Below are 19,748 nucleotides of genomic sequence, written 5' to 3' on the forward strand. Positions count from 1 at the left end.
GTCGTATAGCTACTGCTACTTAAATCGGTTTACTATAGATCCAAGTGCATTGTCCACATATTATTTCGTTCACATTGAAAAATAAGTACATGATTAGCACAAGTCTTGTTGCTTTACAGCACAAAACGCCGTCAAACAAGAGCCTCAGCTAGTTTGGACCAACTAAGTTATAAAGTTTCTGTAAGGGGTGGCACTTTCGTCAGTTTTCATTTGGAAGGCAGGCCAGACAACCCGGAAGTTGATTCCCATCGGAAAGCTGAGCTGTTTTCTGTCAGGTTTTAAGAAATGTAACTGTGCGCTTAACCAAAATACCATGTCGAAATGAACGTTTTGATGTCACGCAGTGGCGACTCCTCGTGGCTGTTGTGACAATCAACGCGACGACGCAGCTCGTCGTTTGGCAGGTGAAGCCCCTCCGAGCTTAGCCATTGTGTAGCCAAGCGGCTAACGCATTAGCTACGAACGCTTTTTTTTCTTCGTGCGGGTGGAAAACACACAAGCCCCAGGTAATTTGATCAGCTTTACATGTTTTCCTCGTCGTGCGATCACACATCCTAGTCAAAAGTAGTAAGTGTTATGCATTTCTGCAAGGTAGCGTTAGCGAGCTGTCATAATTTAGGCCCTCGCTGTCCTATTGTTCATAACATCACGAGAAAACTGCATTATCACATGCTGCTCGAGAAAACAGCACTATCACGTTTTTTGCAAGCAGACGCCCCACAGTAAAACATTTAAGCGATCTTACAAACGTCAAGTTAGTTTTCTAACTTCAATATAGACGCTCGGGGAAAACTAGAAAACATCTCGTAATCATCGTTAACACGGAGGGATTGCTTGCAGTTTTTACACTTTGTATGCAAACGAAGAAATATGGAGAATCAATTTAACGCTTCATCTGGCTGCACAAAATATTGTTTGATATCACACACTTGCTCATAACAAACTCGGCCTGCATTGTCCTTACAAATGTTGATTTAATAAATCGGTATGCATGTCCTTACACATGTTGATTCAATAAAGTGGTGACGTTACTGTGTGTTCAGGTTTAGTAGAAAAAAATTGCGATAGAGGAATAATTGTAATAACATTTGTGTTGTTGACAACTTGCATAACATTAACTCTTTAGTTTAATATAGTTAGGTCTCCACAGTGCCTGACCATGTACTCAGTATTACATTTGCTCATTTATGAGAAATTGTCAGTGAACAAAGAATATGTTGTCCTAATTAACACAACCACCCTCAAACTGAGTCTCTCCACCACTGTGTTTTGCCGCCTAATTGATATTCCACAAACACATTCATAATCAGAATGCCAGGTTTTAGTCTAGTGAGGATGTACTGTAAAGAATACATTATTGTAAAGAAAACTTCCTTTGAAAGCACTCGCAAACTGTTTTAAATAGTAAATTAAAAAATGAATAATAGATCTCTTATCAACAATTGTTCTTGTTTTATCTTCCTACAGACATGCCGACTCTAAAGCTGATCACTGCGACTGACACGCAGTATTCGGCCGCTTTGCTGAAGTCGATGAACGAGCAGCGCGATACCGGATTATTCTGCGACGTTACAATTATCGTACAAGATAAAAAGTTCCGCGCCCACAAAACCATCCTGTCGGCGTCAAGTACGTATTTCCACCAATTGTTTGTCATCGCCGGGCAAGTCATCGAAATCAACTTCATCCGAGCGGAAATCTTCGAGCACATTATCAATTTCATATACAGCTCCAAGATCGTTCGGATTCGCTCTGACTTGTTGGAGGAGCTTATGAGCGCCGGGCAGAAGCTCGGGGTGAAGTTTCTGGCCAACTTGGCGACGCCGTTATCCCAAGTCCAAGGTTTGCCTGGTTTGTCCACGGACGAAAACTCCCAAAGCCAAACATCAGGAGTAAATACGCCCATCATTTCAGATTCCTACTGCATATCTGCCGAGGAGCTCCAACAGCCGAGCGACGGCAAGGATAAAAGCCCGGAATCAGATGATGACGTCATGTTCGTCTCTGAGACAGACGCCACATCGCTAGCTGCCAGTCAAGCGGCTTCAGGGGATGTCATTGACGTTGACGCGGCAGATTCAAATGAAGTTGAGAAGGAGCAAAACAAAGAATCGGCAAGTCCAACGTCGAAGGAAGCATCGCCTGAAGGAACGCAAGAGATGAAGCTTCCTGACAGGAGCCCTCTGCGCAGTCCGGACAGCAGCTCCACTAACCTCAATTCCCCCGCCAGAGTTTCCCTCGGGAGTACTCCCACGACGCCGGCAAAGACCGGCGGCCTCACCCCCGAGCAGCCCAGTACTTCTCAATCGTCTGGCAACGGCAACCCGACGGAAAACACCGACATTTCGGGTGTGCACAAAAAGCAAATTTCCACTTCACAGCAGCAAGGGGATTTCAAAATTCGTCTGTTGGACATCTCGGAAAGCACCCCTAGTCAAAGTAACGTTGTCAAACCCACCGTGGCGACGAAAACGACGGTCAACGCAGCCACGGAAATTGATTCGATTTCCCCAGATTGTAAAGTTTACACCAACATAGGCGAGAACACCTACGACATCGTACCTGTTAAGGAAGATCCGGGGGAAGGCGGTTCCAAATCGAACAAAGCCAAGAGATCCGTACCGGCCATACCCGAGGATGTCAAGCCCCCGCCTAACAAGAAAAAGGCCAAATCGGAGTCCGGGGACCACTACGAGCTGATCATGGACGGCAAGACCTTCTACGTGTGCACTGTGTGCAAGCGTCCTTACGTGTGTCGGACCAGCCTCCGCCGCCACTTCAACACTCACTCGTGGGAGCGGAAGTACCCGTGCCGCTACTGCGACAAAGTCTTCGCCCTGGCCGAGTACAGGACTAAACACGAAGTCCAGCACACGGGCGAGCGGCGCTACCAGTGCATGATGTGCCACGGCACCTTCCTCAACTATCAGCTGCTCTCCAACCACTGTAAGCAAATTCATAACGTGGACCCCAGCGGGAAGAAGGCCAAGGATGGCGAGGACAACATTTACCGCCTGCTGCCCTGCAAGTCCTTGCAGATGAAGCCCAACTCGTGGACCACGGGCGGGACGGCCGCACCCATAGTCAGCGGGGACGGCGGGGTGCGCCACGTGGGCCCCGGTCAGGAAGGTGCGCGCGCGCCCGCCCAGAACCACATCTTAAACTGGGACGACATTTTCGACTTCGACGAGCAAATGCTGATGGGCCGGCCGGGCCCGCCGGTCAACATCAGCCCTCCCGAGAGCAAATCGGATTTCAATTTTAACATTCCGGAGACTTACTGAGCCTCGCCGGCCAGCGCCGTCACTCGTGCCTTTTGGAGGCCCCCTGCTTGGACTTCCACTTTTCCACTGTGGAGTTTTCTTTATCTGCGGTGGAGTGAATGTTCACACATGTGACTGCACCGCATGTCATTTTAATGTGCATCCAGAACACTAACTGGTATTTTTAAAAAGACTTGGAACGGCTGACAGCTATTAGGCATCAACCTGTTTAGTTTATTCATACGGTGTCGACCTTGCTGCCTGATTATTCAGCTTTAGGTCACGATTCCTAGAACAGTATTTTCCAACCTTGGATTGAAGTCCAATTTTTGGTTTTGTTTTTTACAATTACATGTTCTACGCTAAATACAGCATCCCGATTATTATTGCTGATTATTATGATACGGACAATGGTAAATGTGGCACCTCCTGCTGTCCGAAATGAAAAACGGTCTAAATCTTACACCTTGTCCCATTAAGCAAAAATTCAAAGTAAATGGAAAAATAAAATTGAAAAAAAGTACAGTATATACTGTGTACTGAATAAAATGATTACCATGTCTCATTTAACTTACATGTACTTACTAAGTACTTAAATTGGGGTCCTGAGATGGATGGAAACAGGTGGCTTTTGCTCCTTAATTCATATTCCTTTTCCACAAACTCCAAAATAAATCACAATACAGTGGTTAGACTATAGTAGGGCCGCTTAGAACATATTATTGTAAGAAAATTTTACTTATATACTGTTCTGTATGATGAAACAATTTTGACCTCATTTCAGTTGATTTAAATGTTCTTAATACTCAGGAGTTAAATCTGTGCCCTGAGATTAATAAAAACGAGTGGATGTAGTTCTTTAATTCATATTCCACAAACGTAATATTAAATCAGTATACCGTGCTAAGACTTTAGTGGGGCCGCATATAACGTATTGAAAGATTTTTTTTTTAGGTTGACCCCCTATAAGCAAAAAACAAAAAAACACTGGAAAAGCTATCGCACAAAAAAGCATACTGGAAAAAAGATATGACCTTCTCTCAATTGTCTTTAAATTTTACTTACCATGTGTTTGAATCTGGGCTTGCTAGTTGAACACAAAGGTAATATTCTGTTGAATGAATGGCAGCAGATAGATTGACATTTTAATGGTGCCTTGTGTCATCTAGTTGAAAAGCACTTCATTGTTGCGCTTGTCCCAGATTTGTGGTGGAGTCGACATATATAGCGCTTTTTATATCATGTGGTGCTGAAAAATAATAATGTTCTGACAAACAAAATTGGATCAACCCTTTAAGTACATTAACGCTTCTGTGAAAAAAAAAAAGTTGAAGTTTCTGTTTTGATAACTCCAACAATCCCTCATTGACATGGTTCATCTTTGCACAAGACCGTATCTTGATCTGAAATCTATATTTTTAATATTACTGGCAAGCCAGTCCGCACATGGGTATCGTTGAAGGTATTCGGAGTTAGGCAGTTTTGTTACTGTCGTTTTCTCATGCCCATGACCAAAATTACGTGCTTTAGAAGAGTCAACGCTTAGATTATTAATGGAAAGTTTAGCACTTAGTATTTAATCATTGGGGAGGGCTATTTTTGTTACTTTTATTTTGGACTTTGACTTTTCACTGTGACTGTAGTGGTGTGTAAACAGGTAGAGCTGACAGAGACTTTTTACATCATGTCAACAACAATGAACAGATTAACATTGGTGTGTGTTTGTGTGTGTGTGGGTGGGTGGGTGAGTGCTGTACAGTATAAATTTTGTGTAATGTCTTTTTTGTAGAACCATGCTTGCTTTTCTTATATTAATTGTTGTTGCTGTATTAAAAATGTCCCTCTCGTCTTAATCATTGGAAGTTGAATGACAATAAATTATTCTTTTACTGTTTTAATTTGTCCCGTGATGCTTGTTGACTTCTGTTGTTCAAAAATGTGTTTGCCTTTCATGTAAATTGAATTCAATTATTTGAGCGGCTGGCACTTGTTATACGAAAAGCTGACTTGTACAGTTTGCAAACATGAACACATTCAAGTATAAATTCATGTGAACCTCAGTAAAATGTAACAAAAATAAGTAAAACTAGCTAACCAATTGGCAAGGCTGACAAATTCCTTTTGAAAAGAAATTCTGACACCAAGTGGCGTTTTAGAGGTATCATAGTGCAAATTGGCTTCAATTACTAATACATTGCGAGTGCCATTAAGCATTAAACCAAATATATTTACAATTAAACATTTTACAAAAGCAAATGACAACTCATAGGCATTGAAAGCTATAAACATCCGAGCTGTATTTTTACTGGGCTGGCTGTGAATGACTACATGATTGGCATATGTAAAAAAAAATAGAAATCTATTATTTGTAGTGAATAGGTGACAATCTGCCATTTCGCAGAACATTTAACTCATTCACTGCCATTGACGGCTATAGACGTCACTATTTCATTTTTACTGGGCTGGCAATAAGTTGATCAGAATTATTTCATGTACTTAATGGTTGCTCATGGATCTTTTTAGAGCGAAAATGTTTTGCGTTTCACTTAGAATAGTAAGAAAATCTGAGAATATTTGGTTGCTTTTATACAAAATTACAGTTCTGTTAAATGAATCTTTAAAATGGCTACACAATAAAAGGAACTATTTGTCAGACTTCTTTTTTTTTTTTTTTTTTTTACTAATGATGGATGACAGCCACCATCACAGATGTCAATTGTCACAAGATATTTATGAAGACGGAACAAAACAAAAAATCTGATCTATTCCTTCCTTTTATAACAATTTCAACAGATTTAAATTATTTATTTGCTTTTGTAATAAACATGTTAAACTCTAAACAGCCTTGACGGTGCATCAGCTCCAACATGAAAGTTTTGTACAAGTTGTCACAGTCAAATAAGTGTTACATAAACATCAAATACATCATTGCATTAAAGAAACTAATGCCAAAGGCAGAAAACAAGTGTGACTCGGCAGCCCTGAGAATCCCATTTTTGAACAACAAACACATCTGACGAGAATTTCACGGACTAGATCTACCTCTGCCTTTTTCTTGTCTTCATTTTCTTGTTCTTCATTTTCATGCACGTTTCTTCACCGTCTCCTTTCTGCCAGATCAACGCCGACTGCTCCAGCATATTTCACGTCATGTACTGTTGGTGACATCGTGACTAATTACAAAGAGAAAGTGGAGTCTTTCGTTTCTGCCGGGCAGCATTGAGTGAGAATACAATAAATAAATATAGCATTCCTCCAAAGACTTTAGGACAAGTTAAGTCAGCGTAGTCCTCTAACGTGATAATAAATCACCACAATGTTTAAATATTCTGCTTACCTTTAGAGTACTGCACATCCTACTGCTGCCTGTATACAAGAAGCATATGATTTCTTCTTACTGGTATCTTTGATCAGCTAGCAATGCTATCTAACCCTCCTGTTATGCTTGGTTGCAAGAAATAGCAATAATGTTCACTTTGACCCATATTTAGTCACCCAAATGTGTCCAGACTATTTATAACCCAAAGTCAGTGTTTTGTTTTTAACCAGTGATTTATGGTTATTTCAAGAACAGCAACCATATCTCAGGGGCCAATATGACCCAGAGAGGTGTGCATTTATAGGAAATTGTCAAAACCTTTGTTTTTATTGAAAGCACATTCACAAAGTAGCAAAGGCAATACTTGAGTTTTACACGTGTTTTACATTTGTTTCTCTGGAAAGTTAATACAGTAAAATCCTGGGTCAACTTGACCCGGGTTCATGCAGAATTCTCCAAAAGCTTCAGAAACATTTTTGTGTGTATTCCTGCTACCTCACATATCTTGTGACCCCCCCCCTCCCGAGAATTGAGTAGATGAATAAATGCTATTCTTAATTGGTGTGTTGAATATACTCAAGAGGCACTAAAAAAAACTACATTTGACATTTACTTTTAACTTTCAAATGGGTCACTTTGACCCATGACATAACAGGAGGGTTAAATCCGTGGTCCCCAACCACGACAATGTAGGCCAATAGCGTTCCATGGAACATGTGGTCTACCGCACAGAGACTGTACAACAAATCTTCAAATCTGCATTTTGAATAACGAAACCACTAGTCTTCAGTAGTAAAAAAGTAAAGCCCACAAGGTAACAAAAAAAAAAAAGGCCAACAATTTTCATCTTATCTGTAAAGCAGGACTCCGGGTGTCATGTCTCATGCCAGTCCATCAAAAACACTGACACATACTACAGTATATATGTGAAACTGGTCCATGTAGGTGACCGCTGCTCTTAACCACAAGGAATGTGTGAGTTCTATCACATCTTCCCCCCCCCCAAAACATGGAGGACATTGGGATGTGTTTAGCGAAAAGCATCTGAAAAGATAAAGATAACAGAATGCTGCGGAGTTGGAAGACTGTTTGCATAAGGCAGAAAAACTGTAAACAGATTGCCTCTTCATGGATTGGCTTGAACAGCACAGGCGTGTGCAAGCATTTTCTGGACTACCTTTTTGCTCCCTCAAAGTAGCTCTCAACTCAAAAGTTAGCATCCAGCGTGCTCAAGTTCCACACTTTGGTCCATTGGCGACGTTTGAGCACTCTTAGGGGCTGTACGGTGGCGGCTTGTCGTCCGGATGGTTGTGAGGTGGGGAGTAGCGCGGAGGCACCATGGTGGGCCACAGGTGACTTGCTCCGGAATGCGAATCATCTGACAGGCCCGAAGAGTCGGCGAACATATAGGAACCCTGTCAAAAAATAGAAGGACATGATAAGCCTCCTGTGATTTTTTTTTTTTTTTTTTTTAGGCAAGTACCTCCTAACCAGCACAAAACATTTTTATGGGTAAAAAAAATAAATAAAACAAATTAAAACTGTGCTGTGCCTTTAGTGTTTGATTCATTAAGCTTTCAAACTACATTTGAAATGTCACAAGCTTCTGAAGCTAAATCATGTAACATCATGTTTCATCTCAAACTGCATTACTAATGACAATGCATATGAAACAAGCCATACAGCGTTTTGAAGTCATCATTATCACATAGTTTAGCAATAAGTTGCACCGTGTTCAAATTAATTTGTTCTTAATTTGAAAAAAAGTAGTGTCTGTCACAGAATTAGAAAACTTAAATTTGCTGACACCTGTAGAACCCGTTTTAAAATCTCAAGTCCCCCGCTATGAGAACTTCTGACGTAAGTCATCAAAGGAAATGTTCCCTTTTTCCCTTGCTTGTGATACATTTTTGTAAATTAAGTGACCACCCCATCAAAAATGGCCTGTACAGTAGACAGCACAAGACGGCAGCAACACACTACTTTTGGCTACTCTAAACACGTCTCATTACAATTTTTTCTTTTTCCTTTATGGTAACTCAACCTAGGTTATAGTTTAAAAATTTAGGACGTAATTCCACTTTTGACCACAAGGTGGCAGCATACAATTAGGAACCAATAACATTAAAGAGCGTACTGTACAAGGAGCATTTGCAGAATGCTTTTATCACTAATAAGTTTCAAGCCAAACCTTTTAAATACTTTTACCAACAATATTTATTCTAAAAAAAAAACATTTGCTGGGCTTTATTATATCTTGGACTTGCCAATCATTGTGGAAGAATTTAACCTCACTTGCGAAAAATGTATGAAGGGCCACTATTAATCATATTAATCATAAATGTAATAAAAAAATACCTTTAGGGAATTTCATTAATTGCGGTCGTGGTCTGGGGAAAAAAAAAAACAACAACCAGCAATGGAAGGGTTTAAAATAATCTTTTCTGAATTAAAATGAACGCAAATGCAATTTGCTGCACCGTCTAGCAGAAGTGAACCCATCTAAAATCATCTCATCTCTCAAGACAACAAAAAGGGACCAAGCAACTTCTCACTCGTATCTCAAAGCACCCCTAGATACCTGTGCGTCGTAAGCCGTGTAAGGCGGCAGGCAGGGGGCAGTGTTTCGATGGGAGTTAACATTAGACTGAATGCGTGGTGGCGCATCAGAGGCCACTGAGGTCGTGATGGCCTCCGGTTCCGATGTACTTTCTGAAGTTTGAGCAGGAGTCTGAAACACAGAGAAAACCATATTAAGTGTGTTTCGTCTCAAGCGTGGGGGCAAAAAACATACACGCCTCCCACCATGTCTTTGAAGCCGCCAAGCACCGCAGCAGTGATGATGCCCAGGAAAAGAGCCACGATGTTGAGGATGGTAGCTGACCAGAGCAGGTGGTAGAGGTGCACCACGTCTTGGCAGCTCTTCACATCTGTGTATTCGTGGTAGCCGCCCACCACCTCAACGCGGCTAATACATAAGAAGAGCGCAAGTGGTAGTCAGGTCTCAAACTTTTAGGTTTGGGTGTTAACTCAGATGAAGCACAGGGGAGGCTGCTGTGAAGCTGGCACACAGACATCGGCATTAAAGACACAAAAAGTGCATGCGGGGGCAAAAACAGTAACACACAACTCAACGGTGGAATAGTTTAAATAAAAAGGGAGGGGGGACCTACTTCCAAATCATAGATGGTTTCTTAAACTTTTTCAAACCATCTCTATTCTGAAGTCCCATTAGTGGATGTTCCCTGAAACAAAGGGTAAAAGAAAAAAGAAACATTCTTCTTCTGGTAACATTTGAATATATTAGGCGGAGTATAGCCCAAAAAGAACATTTACTGGCCACGTTCACAAAAAAACCTCTTACAGTCCCCACAAAAACTACTCTCATGCACTAGAATTATTCTCAATTCCATTTTCTAGGAAAAAAAATGCTTACACAAAACTGCTATTTTCCGTGTGTTTATTTGGTAAGTGTGAGAGGTTTTGGAGAGCGTGAATTTTTTGAGCGGTGAGTAAAAAGTGATCAGGGTAAATAGTTTTTTGTGGATGTCCGCTTTATTTTTTGGTGAGAGGTAAATGTTATTTTAAGTGAGAGGTAAATGTTATTTTAAGTGAGAGGTCGTTTTATGTTGTGTTGTGTTGTGTTGTGTTGTGTTATGTTATGTTACGTCATGTTATGTTATGTTGCGTTTCTTGAATTTATAAAAGTTTTGTGTAAGAAAGAGTTTTTTCAGTTAACTGAAGTGAGGGTGAGAAGTTTTTGTGGATGTTAAGTTTTTGTGAGTATTTACTTGTATTGCATGAAAGGTTTTGTGTGAGGGAGTTTTGTGAATTTTTTAGTTTGTGTGAGATTTTTAATGTTTTTTTTTTTCATTTCTTTGAGTTTTTTTGTGCAAGTATGTTTTAGGTGTGTGAGATCTGATTGTGAGAGTATTTGTGTTGATTGAGAGAGCATTTTTGTGTAGGTAGAGGTTCTTTGTGTGAGTTTTTTGTTGAGTGTGAGTGTGCTTTGTTTGAGTATATTTTTACGATGTGCGTTATGATTTTGGTTGGATATAGAGGTTTTTCGGGTGAGTGCTAATATTTTGTGGCCATGAGAAATTTTTTTGTGCACGTGAGAGGTAAATGATATTTTTGGCCTAATATCAAAGTGTCTCACACAAGTGCCAACAATCAGGGCAAGGTGTGCGAAAGCGTACATATCATTTCCGAGCTCATACCAGCATTCGTTCGCCTGCTCGTACTCACTTGCCGCAGTTGTAGAGGTCGCAGCAGTAACACGTGTTGCTTCTCACACGTAGGTTGCAGGATGTGCGAGATGAGGTCTGGCAGGGCACCTGAAAATCATGTGCGACATATAACGGTATTTTTATCAATTCAAAAATGAGTGTATGGTGCAAATCTCTTACATCACGCTCGGACGCAGTGTCACCGGAATGGTAGTCGCACCGTCCTGCGTACAGCGGCCTCAAGTCCTGCAATGGAATGACCCCAATCTTTTTTGATTGGTGCATACAATTTGGGCCTATTGTGTTCGGCACTTGAATTTGCATATTTATTGTTGTGCGTTTTTTTACAATCCTACCCTCCACATTTACTGAAATAGTCACAGAATAATTCAAGATTGCATTCTTGTTTTTTCCTTCCTCACTTCAAGCCAGTCAGTTGTTTTGGAGCCTGCTTTACACAAACACAAGTGGATAGTGATCCAGATACACCATCAACAAAGTGGACATGTCGGGACATTAACTGGACATTTTGACACATTTTAATTTTAATTACTGCTTCTCTTCATGTTCTCTCTAGCTACTCAAAGCACAGTAATATTTTTCCATTACTGCCTAATTAATAAATCACTTATAGAATGACATCAAGGAGTTCTTCTCGCTTTCGGCACACTCAGAGGTCATTTTCCCCTAATTGTTTTAAAGAGTGCATTAGTGGTTACTTCATGTTTGATAAGACGTGCATGATGGAGAACTTCTCTCATTACCACTCAGCAAGCAAATACTAGCTTCATTCGGTCAAGGTCTATTAAACTTTGATGGGTCTGACATTGATTAATAGGCGCATTACACATTTAAGCACAATTCTCATTCAAATCGAACAAATAGTTGTGCTCCCAAATGTACATGTGCTAGAAGAATTTTCAACAAAAGATGTGTCCCTATTTTTTTTTTTTTTTTTTTAAGAAAATGTATTCACCAGAACATATCCATTATGTTATTTATGAGATTTCAATTCAATTAAAACTTGTAAATTCTCATCTTTGCTTGTGAATGTAAGGATCTGCTTATTTATTATTGACTAATGGGTTCGTGCCTCATCATTTTTTATGTTTAAAAAAACAATCATCTTGCAGGCCAGGTTAAATCTCCTTGGGGGCCAGATCCGACCCCATACGGGCCATACGTTCGACACCCCTGCTAGTCACCTGTAACCTGTTGCCATTGTTACACAAATTCTGCCGGTGTGTGTCAACCTATGAGCACAACTGTGCATCGGCTCTGCTTTGTCAAAAGCTTTAGTTATACTCACAATGTGCCTGGCAGCAAAAACTCCATCTACAATAGCACAGCAGAATGCAGCCACAACTCCAAAGCTGATGAAGACAATAGAAGCCACTAACTGGAAAGAGAATACAGCACACCACACAATCAGCGTTCTCCTTCATGCAGCGCTCAAAAATATGCGGGTCATTCCTTGTTTGCATTAATACCAGGGCTACAACAAACAGTTATTGAAAAGCTTCGTTAATCAGTTGATTGGTTGATGAATCTGATAATTAAAAAGATGCTTTAACTTCTGCTAAGAGTGGAGAATAAATCAGATTAATTCAATTAATTTGTCATGTTATCAAATGTCCTATGTGTGATTGGGTGCATGAATGGTTGTCTTACTGTGCCCTGAGATTGACTGGCAACCAGTTCAGGGTGACCCCCACATACTGCCCATAAACGGCTGGGATAGGCACCGACAAGCCAGTGACCCTAATGAATATAAGCTACAGAAAATTTATGAATGGGCTACTCCATCAATATGTAACTGGGCATTAACTCATTCAGTTAAACACATTTTTTCAGTTATATCCTGTACAGTTAAAATGGTTTGTTGGCAGTTATAGTTGTCAATGGTAGTGAATGAGTTATGGTAAAAGCTAAACTCCATTTGAAGCCATGTTGTTAGTGAAAGCATAGCAGCATATTTGTGGGATAACACTTTGAAATACGGAGACCGTTAAAGAGGAAAAATAATCCTGACGGTAAAATTTTAAATTTTTGAACAAATTGATTAGCATCCTAAAAGGAGTGCGACTTGACAATGTAATTTGTGAATTCCGGTTATATTTCTTGGAACTCTATTGCAAGGTTATTTCCAATGTCTAGTAACTCGGCTAAAATGCAAAGCCATTCTGCGGCAGCTAATATTTTTCTAACTGTAACAGGAATTGTATCAGGATGCCAGATACCGCAAAAGCCATAAACACATATACAGCAACAGCATATTTTAAATCATCAGCAACAAGATCCAGAGGGTATGAACAAGTGGCTAGCCATGTGGCGTAAGCCGTCACGGCACGCTATGACCGATGCGCCACTCGTCCGAGCTCTGCTGCGTTGCTGGAAAAGGTGTCACGGGCCAAAGCCATTTGTCACGTCAGCTCTGACAGCCTTCCGCTGCAGTTTGCCTCCCCGCATTCCAGAATGGACATCTGGCCTGCTCCTCTTACAGACCGCATCTATTTCTGGACGCGGATCACTTTGCTCGGGTACGCAGCGGCGCAAACGTCTGCAGGCCCGACTTGGCTCTGCCGGGGTGTTGTGTCATTGCATTGGCACAATCGTCGAACCGCTGTAAGGCAAGTGGGACGAGTGCCCTGGCGCTGTTCGCGCCAACGACGCCATGCTTACCATCTGCCTCTTGTTCTCGATCAAATGGGAGCCGATGATTCCCAGGAAAGAGCCGAAACCCAACTGAAAGTAAAACAGAGGGGGTTATCTTTTTTTTTTTTTCATTATTGACAGCTTTTTGACTTTCATCCAACCATCCATTTTGCTTAGTCAATACTCATTAGGATCGCAGGCATACTGAAGCCTATCCCGGCAGGCGGGGAACACCCTGAACTGGTTGCCAGCCAATCACAGGGCACACAGAGACAAATGACCATTCACACTCACAAACACATCTAAGGGCAATATGGAGTGTCAAATAAACCTATCATGCATGTTTTGGGGAATGTAGGAGGAAACCGGAATACCCAGAGAAAATCCATGCAGGCACAGGGAGAACGTGCAAACTCCACACAGGAAGAACAGGGCCGGAATCGAATTCACGTCCTCTGCAGTGTGAGGCGGACGTGCTAACAACTCTACCACTATGCCACTCTTTTGCTTTGACTTTTGTTGACTTTTCTTTTAATTCTGTCAGTTTTAATCATTCTTAGAGCATGTTTTTAATTTTCAAAATGCTTTGTTTAAATTTAGGTTTAGAGATGCAATGACTGACAATTCATCGATGAACAAACTAATTGATCATTTTCAACTTCAAGTAATCCTCAGAATTTCATTCTTTCAACAGTATATATTTTCTGATTTCTTTTGTCTCCTATGAAAGCAAATTGATTACCAGTGTTAGTTTTTTTCTATAGATATGTAAAATGTAGTTTCATTTAGCTAACATTTTATTCTAAAAATCAGTTCATTAGTTTTTGTTAACAATAATACCCTTGGTGGTGGATAAATTGCCTCTGATGATTACAAGAGACTATTTATTCATTTCATACTAGTACAGTAGATCCTTTAAAGAAAAGCCACAATGGTTAGCTAGGAACTGATTGATATGGCTTTTTATAGGTTGATGCCAATTTTTGGCTGGAAAAAAAAATACAGATTACCGATTAATCGATTGAATAACTTTAAAAATTCTAATAAAAGAAATAGCACTTGCTTCCTCCCAGTAGATTTCAATAGGTGTCAATTTTATAGAGATTTTTACTATTCATGGACCGGCCTGGCACCTATTCACCCCAGAAAGTCGGGATCAACAGTAAATAAATGATTTTTTTTTTTTAAACACTTTCTTTTAAGGATTCGCAGAATGCATTGTGTGGGTCAATTAAAAAAGTTATGAAGACATTAATTCTTGTGATATCTGTTTGTGTTACAAGTAGTTGAATGAGTCTGCTATTGGACAAATGTATGCTTAATATATGTTGCACTCTGTAATTTATTATTTTGGGGGAACACACTGACTTTAAGATGTGTGTAAAGTGGTGACATCAAGGTCAATTCTTTGCACAACTTCAAATCATTGCTTGTCAATATTAAGATTTGCTTACTTTTGAATGATAGGTCTGCAGATTGACCTCAAATTTCATGTAAGATATTCAAGGACACAAAGTTATGGTAAGGCTCTATGCGTAAAAAATAACGACAACAGTGTTATTTGCACATAACTGCAGTAAATGGTTGGAGTACAGAAAGGTAAAAAGTTAAAATAATTGACAAATATCAAACATTTGACTGATTATTCTTGGCAAGAATTTGAAGGACCATTATCGAACGATTTAATCGTGTGGCCGATTAAACAGTCAGGATCTATTCTTGCTCCACAACCCAATTTTAAACTTCTTTCAACAATATTTTGGCAAATGAATAGAAAAAAACCAAATAGAATGACAGTTAATGATGTAAAATTGTTACATAAAACTTGTTAGCAGGTCGTTTACATTTCTTTATGTGCGTCTGAATGTAAAAAATTGGAGAAAACGAATGACTAAGAGTCCTCACATAATGAAAACAATGCTGAACAATGAATGCTGGGAAAATGTCACACCCACACCCTTCAGGAAGTACGAATGGGAAGCACTGGCTAATTTCACATAATGCATTAAGTGGCACTGGATGTGTTTGTGTATGTCGCATGCATACTCACAATGAGTCCTGGGTAATAGCCGCCCACTGTGATGTTTTGCGTCCTAGTTGTCGCCGCCAAGCCGAAGATGAGGATGAGCACCGATACGATCAGCAGCATCACCGTGACAATGATGGATTTCCTCTTCCTCCTCTTAAAAGAACCTAGAAGACAGCAGACGAACAAATTAATAAACTGGCAGTAAATCAAAAACGTCAGCAGGCTAAATGCCATAACTTAGTCTGTTTATAGAGTCCTACCGCAAACATTAGTCATACAGTACATTAGTGAGCCATGAGAAATCATCATGTGTATAACGAGAATGATTCCATTTTCACAAAGAGTAAAATAACGCATCTTTGTTCATCTTCTGTATCTATGACAACGCATAGCAATTAGCAGAATAAGTGAAATCTTAAGCAGCCACCTGTTGCCATTCATGTAACATGGAAAAAGCACTGCCAAGCGTGTTATCGAACTCAAGGTTTTAGTGTTATTCATCATAATTGGAAATCTGCCGAAACGTGTGACAGGAAGAGGGCTTAAATGGAAGCTGAAATAGGACCTCAGCTCCAGTACCATCTTGGGCCGGCTTGTGTCAAATTTCATTCAAAATCAATAGGGCTCATTTTATCACATAGAGAAATATTGTAATGCCTGAAAATTGTTTGGGCAGAATAGCATTGGCCATAGGGATTATGGACAAAGTGGACGTCTAGTTCAGTATGTGGCTTTGCTCAGGATACAATCACTTATTGGTCATATGGGACAAATACTATAATGTAGTGCATATCAGCATCACACATTTTAAATAGTTTGATATAAGCCATGAAGGTTAATACAATTTTAGCTCTGCCGCTTGCTTTCTTGATTAAACTAAAAAAAAAAAAAAAAAAAAAGACTCTGACGGAGTAACGTTGTTTTTGACAAAAATTATGTCATTTATCCATTAATTTTGTGGCTTGAAAACATACTCAGGAGCATCGATATATTCGGTAGAATTGAGGTTTGTAATTTGCCTTGCCTTTCTCCCTTGTCAGTTTATATGAGCTCCAGCTCACACTAATGAGTACAAGTGGTTTAGAAAATGGATGTGATCATAACTGGCTTACTCATTATCACGCTGTATTGACTGAGTTATGAAACCATGTAGATGAGACTATAAATATATTGGAGAAAAAAAAAATCACAGAGTTCATTTTGGAACTTCTAGTCATACTTTACATCATAAATTGACGCAATGTAACAGGTGCATTATTATAATCCAAAGTGCAAAAATTCAATTTTAAACTTGGACTAATTGTCACCTCAACGTAACTCTTCATCAATGTTTATTATGTTATACCTTTCTGTTTTGACCACACCGTTGCAAGTGCATGCCCACATTCAAAGCATTCAATCTAAATTACCTCGGTGTTTTGTCACAACATCACTCTCCATTGCCACAATTACCAACCACAGAGCAATTAGCCTGATAGCAACTCCCATTAGATGTAAGTTGATTATGTCATCGACAACTAGCCAGTCTGGCTTCTTTATAACATGTGGAGTCGCTCCATGCTGCCTTTAGTGAGAATGCATTTCGGTTCCATTCATATTTTGTAGTCTATTCAAATGAAAGAAAAAAAAAAGTGACAATTGTGATTAATGATCTAAGCCACATCATAACCAATCCTTAGGCTACTCATTACACTCATAAAGAATCCATTCATAACTCAACAAAACAGAGTGCATTCGCAGAACAATGCCTTTCACTCTAGATTTTCAGAATGAAAAATACCGATTAAAAGTAGCCTATACAGTCCTACAAAAAGCTATATTGACATTCCCTCTCAATTGTGTGCATCTTCCATAGATACAACAAATACTGACACTGCTTTTCTTTTTTTTAAACAAAATATATGAGAATATTTCAGGCGCTATTGTACCGCATTGTTACTGTCTTATCTTGACAATACATAAAAAAGACACATGCATGCTGCACCATGTAAAGCAATCTATGAATACACGAACAAAACCTAAGAATATTAGGAAACCAGAAAAATACCAAATATGACTTTTGCTCTCAAACTAGTGCAATTCCCACCACACAACTCTAGCAAAGCCAAACTACTGCAAGTGCTTCCATCATGCGATGTACCAACCACATCGCTGCTGTCTACTGTATCTTTGCTGGCGGCTAATGGAGCACGATGCACCGAAAGAGGCGTGCAGGATGCCGCACCTGCAGTGACGCGCTGCGGCCTGGATGAACATGAAAAAATATGTGATGTAACAAAACATCAACGTACGCTTATTAAATTTGAAAGCTTAGCATTCTCAAGTTTAGCTCACACGCTATCCACATGTGTCGTTCACACACGCTGTTGACCTTGCACAAATGCAAACACACACGCCTACCGATGCTGATCTCGGACAGCGTCAGCCCGCTTGACTGTAGGCTCGGCGTGGGAGGCATGTTCGGCAGAAGACGATGAAGCCCGCCGCCTGCAAAATCAAATCGAACGAGGCAAGCCCGACGCTTCGATGTTATTCGCTGTAAATCTTCCAGCCAGCTGTCCGCAGTCATTGAATGGACGCAGGTGTCCGCGGCTCCCTCCCTCGACCGAGCTCCCTCCGCCCCCGATTAAGCCACTCACATCCCCGCGTCTGCTTGCACGTCGGTCGGTCTCTGTCTTCGCCGTATGTCGGCGGTTGACAGACGGTGGGGTCGCAGCAGTGTGGGTCTGTGTGCGCATGTCATACACGTGAAAGAGAGAGAAAAAAAACACGTTACAGTAACATATAATAGCGTGAAACCTGTTGGGCTTGACTAGCTACTATTAGCTCACTTTAAAATATAAAAACAAACCATTTAGAAAAGTAATATCCCCATATTATGTCAGTTGGCACAAAACGTTTACACATTTTAAATAAAAAAAGTCTTCATATTATTTTTAGTTCAAATTTAATGAAGTTTTTAGTGTACGTTTTTAGCAAGCTGTTCGCCATTTTGTTCACTTAAGCTAGCATCATCAATAAATAAATGTCTGTGCTTTAAAGCCTCAGAGAATATAACGAAACAGCAAGTCAGTCTCACAAAATAAATGTATCATTAAAAATGAGTTATATGTATTAACATTAAACATGGTGTTTACGTAAATTGGGTTTAACAAATGCAAGTCTTTTTCCAGCAAATAAGTTTGGCTACGCTTCAATTTTTTTCCGTTCCAAATTTCAAAATAAAAGTATTTCAATAAAACATTTAATTGTACAAATTGCACAACAAATATGAACTATATTGTCTTATTAACTTAACTCATCTACGGGTTGCGAACTAGCATTTACGTTGAATAGGCGCCCTCTCTGATTTAAATACTGTAAAGATAGTTTAAATTGATACGGTTAAGATTTTACAGTTTTAGAGAAACCTGAATTTTGTTGTTATAAATAGACGAAGCAAATATAAATGATGTTGCATTCTCTTTTGCTATAGTAGGCAGAAGTATGAATCTTAAAATACTATAACGTTTAGGAATATGTCACCACAGTACAGTGTGAAATAAAATTACGTTCAGTTACAACTGAACTGATTTTAACCAACCACATTGTGTGGTAGCAGATTGCTATGTAGCCCCATCTGCTGTCAGACATATGCATCTGCACCTACTGCAATTTTGGTTTATCATCAGAAAACAACTGAAATGATGCAAACGGAGATCATTAAGAATAAATACAGTTGCCTTATAATCATTGCTTGAAAGTATATTTGATTCAATTGCCTATAATAGGGTAATCTAAAATGTGCATAGTGTGAATAGTACTTGCCACACACACCTCGTCATCCTGTGATAAACTCCAGGATAAGCAGTGAAGAAAATAACAGGATTATGGCATGTGCATTTTCTCCTTGTGTGTCGTCACTGGTGTGAATATGAGTGAGAAGTAATACCGACATTTTTTTGTGCCTAGAGATTGCCTGGCTAGAACCAATCGAGAGTGTAAGTCACCTGGGATAAGTTCTCTCCTCACCTGTGACCCAAAGCGAGGACAATGGTGTATGGATGGATATATTGGTGGAGTCAAGCCTCAAAGACCTCAATGCAATGCAGTCAACCATTTTCAAACGGCCCAAGTTCAAATGCACATCCCTTGTACAAAACATTTCTGGAAAGAAAAAAAAAAAACGCAAATTTCAACATGCTAGCTGCATTGAAGTGACTTTTTCAGATCACCGAGCTCCTTTGGCGGGCTTTTAGCAAAAGCGCAACACG

At 39.9% G+C, this 19,748-nt stretch overlaps 2 protein-coding genes across 4 annotated transcripts; one reads left to right on the forward strand and one right to left on the reverse strand.

Annotated features, from left to right (window-relative positions):
- The first annotated feature begins 2 nt into the window (after positions 1-2).
- On the forward strand, positions 3-5,534 carry zbtb33 (zinc finger and BTB domain containing 33). The gene is made up of 2 exons (XM_088432006.1): positions 3-506; positions 1,468-5,534. The coding sequence occupies exon 2, from the start codon at positions 1,470-1,472 to the stop codon at positions 3,282-3,284; it is 1,815 nt and encodes a 604-aa protein (XP_088288132.1). The 5' UTR covers positions 3-506; positions 1,468-1,469; the 3' UTR covers positions 3,285-5,534.
- tmem255a (transmembrane protein 255A) lies at positions 4,383-19,639 on the reverse strand. Of its 3 annotated transcripts, XR_015867672.1 has the most exons (13): positions 19,507-19,639; positions 18,135-18,221; positions 17,896-17,982; positions 15,517-15,659; positions 13,494-13,556; positions 12,121-12,210; positions 10,992-11,057; positions 10,831-10,919; positions 9,756-9,827; positions 9,388-9,550; positions 9,164-9,313; positions 6,601-7,997; positions 4,383-6,418 (listed from the first exon to the last, which is right to left on the reverse strand). XR_015867672.1 is itself a non-coding variant. In XM_088432007.1 (12 exons), the coding sequence occupies exons 1-12, from the start codon at positions 19,637-19,639 to the stop codon at positions 7,854-7,856; spliced, it is 1,287 nt and encodes a 428-aa protein (XP_088288133.1). In that variant the 3' UTR covers positions 4,383-7,853. The 3 variants fall into 3 exon arrangements, 2 of the variants coding, with proteins under 2 accessions (XP_088288133.1, XP_088288134.1); XM_088432007.1 differs by having other exon boundaries at positions 4,383-7,997; XM_088432008.1 differs by lacking the exon at positions 19,507-19,639 and adding an exon at positions 18,347-18,491 and having other exon boundaries at positions 4,383-7,997.
- Between the last annotated feature and the right edge of the window lie 109 nt (positions 19,640-19,748).

Source organism: Hippichthys cyanospilos, chromosome 13 (assembly GCF_059441005.1).
Source record: "Hippichthys cyanospilos isolate Australia breed blue-spotted pipefish chromosome 13, RoL_Hcya_1.0, whole genome shotgun sequence".
Classification (NCBI taxonomy): Eukaryota; Metazoa; Chordata; class Actinopteri; order Syngnathiformes; family Syngnathidae; genus Hippichthys; species Hippichthys cyanospilos.

Bases quoted from the DNA above. Each gene is read 5' to 3' on its own strand.
- zbtb33 (XM_088432006.1), top strand. From the start codon at position 1,470: ATGCCGACTCTAAAGCTGATCACTGCGACTGACACGCAGTATTCGGCC.
- tmem255a (XM_088432007.1), bottom strand. From the start codon at position 19,639: ATGTTTTGTACAAGGGATGTGCATTTGAACTTGGGCCGTTTGAAAATG. The intron at 10,920-10,991 runs GTAAGAGATTTG...CATGATTTTCAG, and splicing joins ACACTGCGTCCGAGCGTGAT to GTGCCCTGCCAGACCTCATC. The intron at 7,998-9,163 runs GTATCTAGGGGT...ATTTTTTGACAG, and splicing joins ACACGGCTTACGACGCACAG to GGTTCCTATATGTTCGCCGA.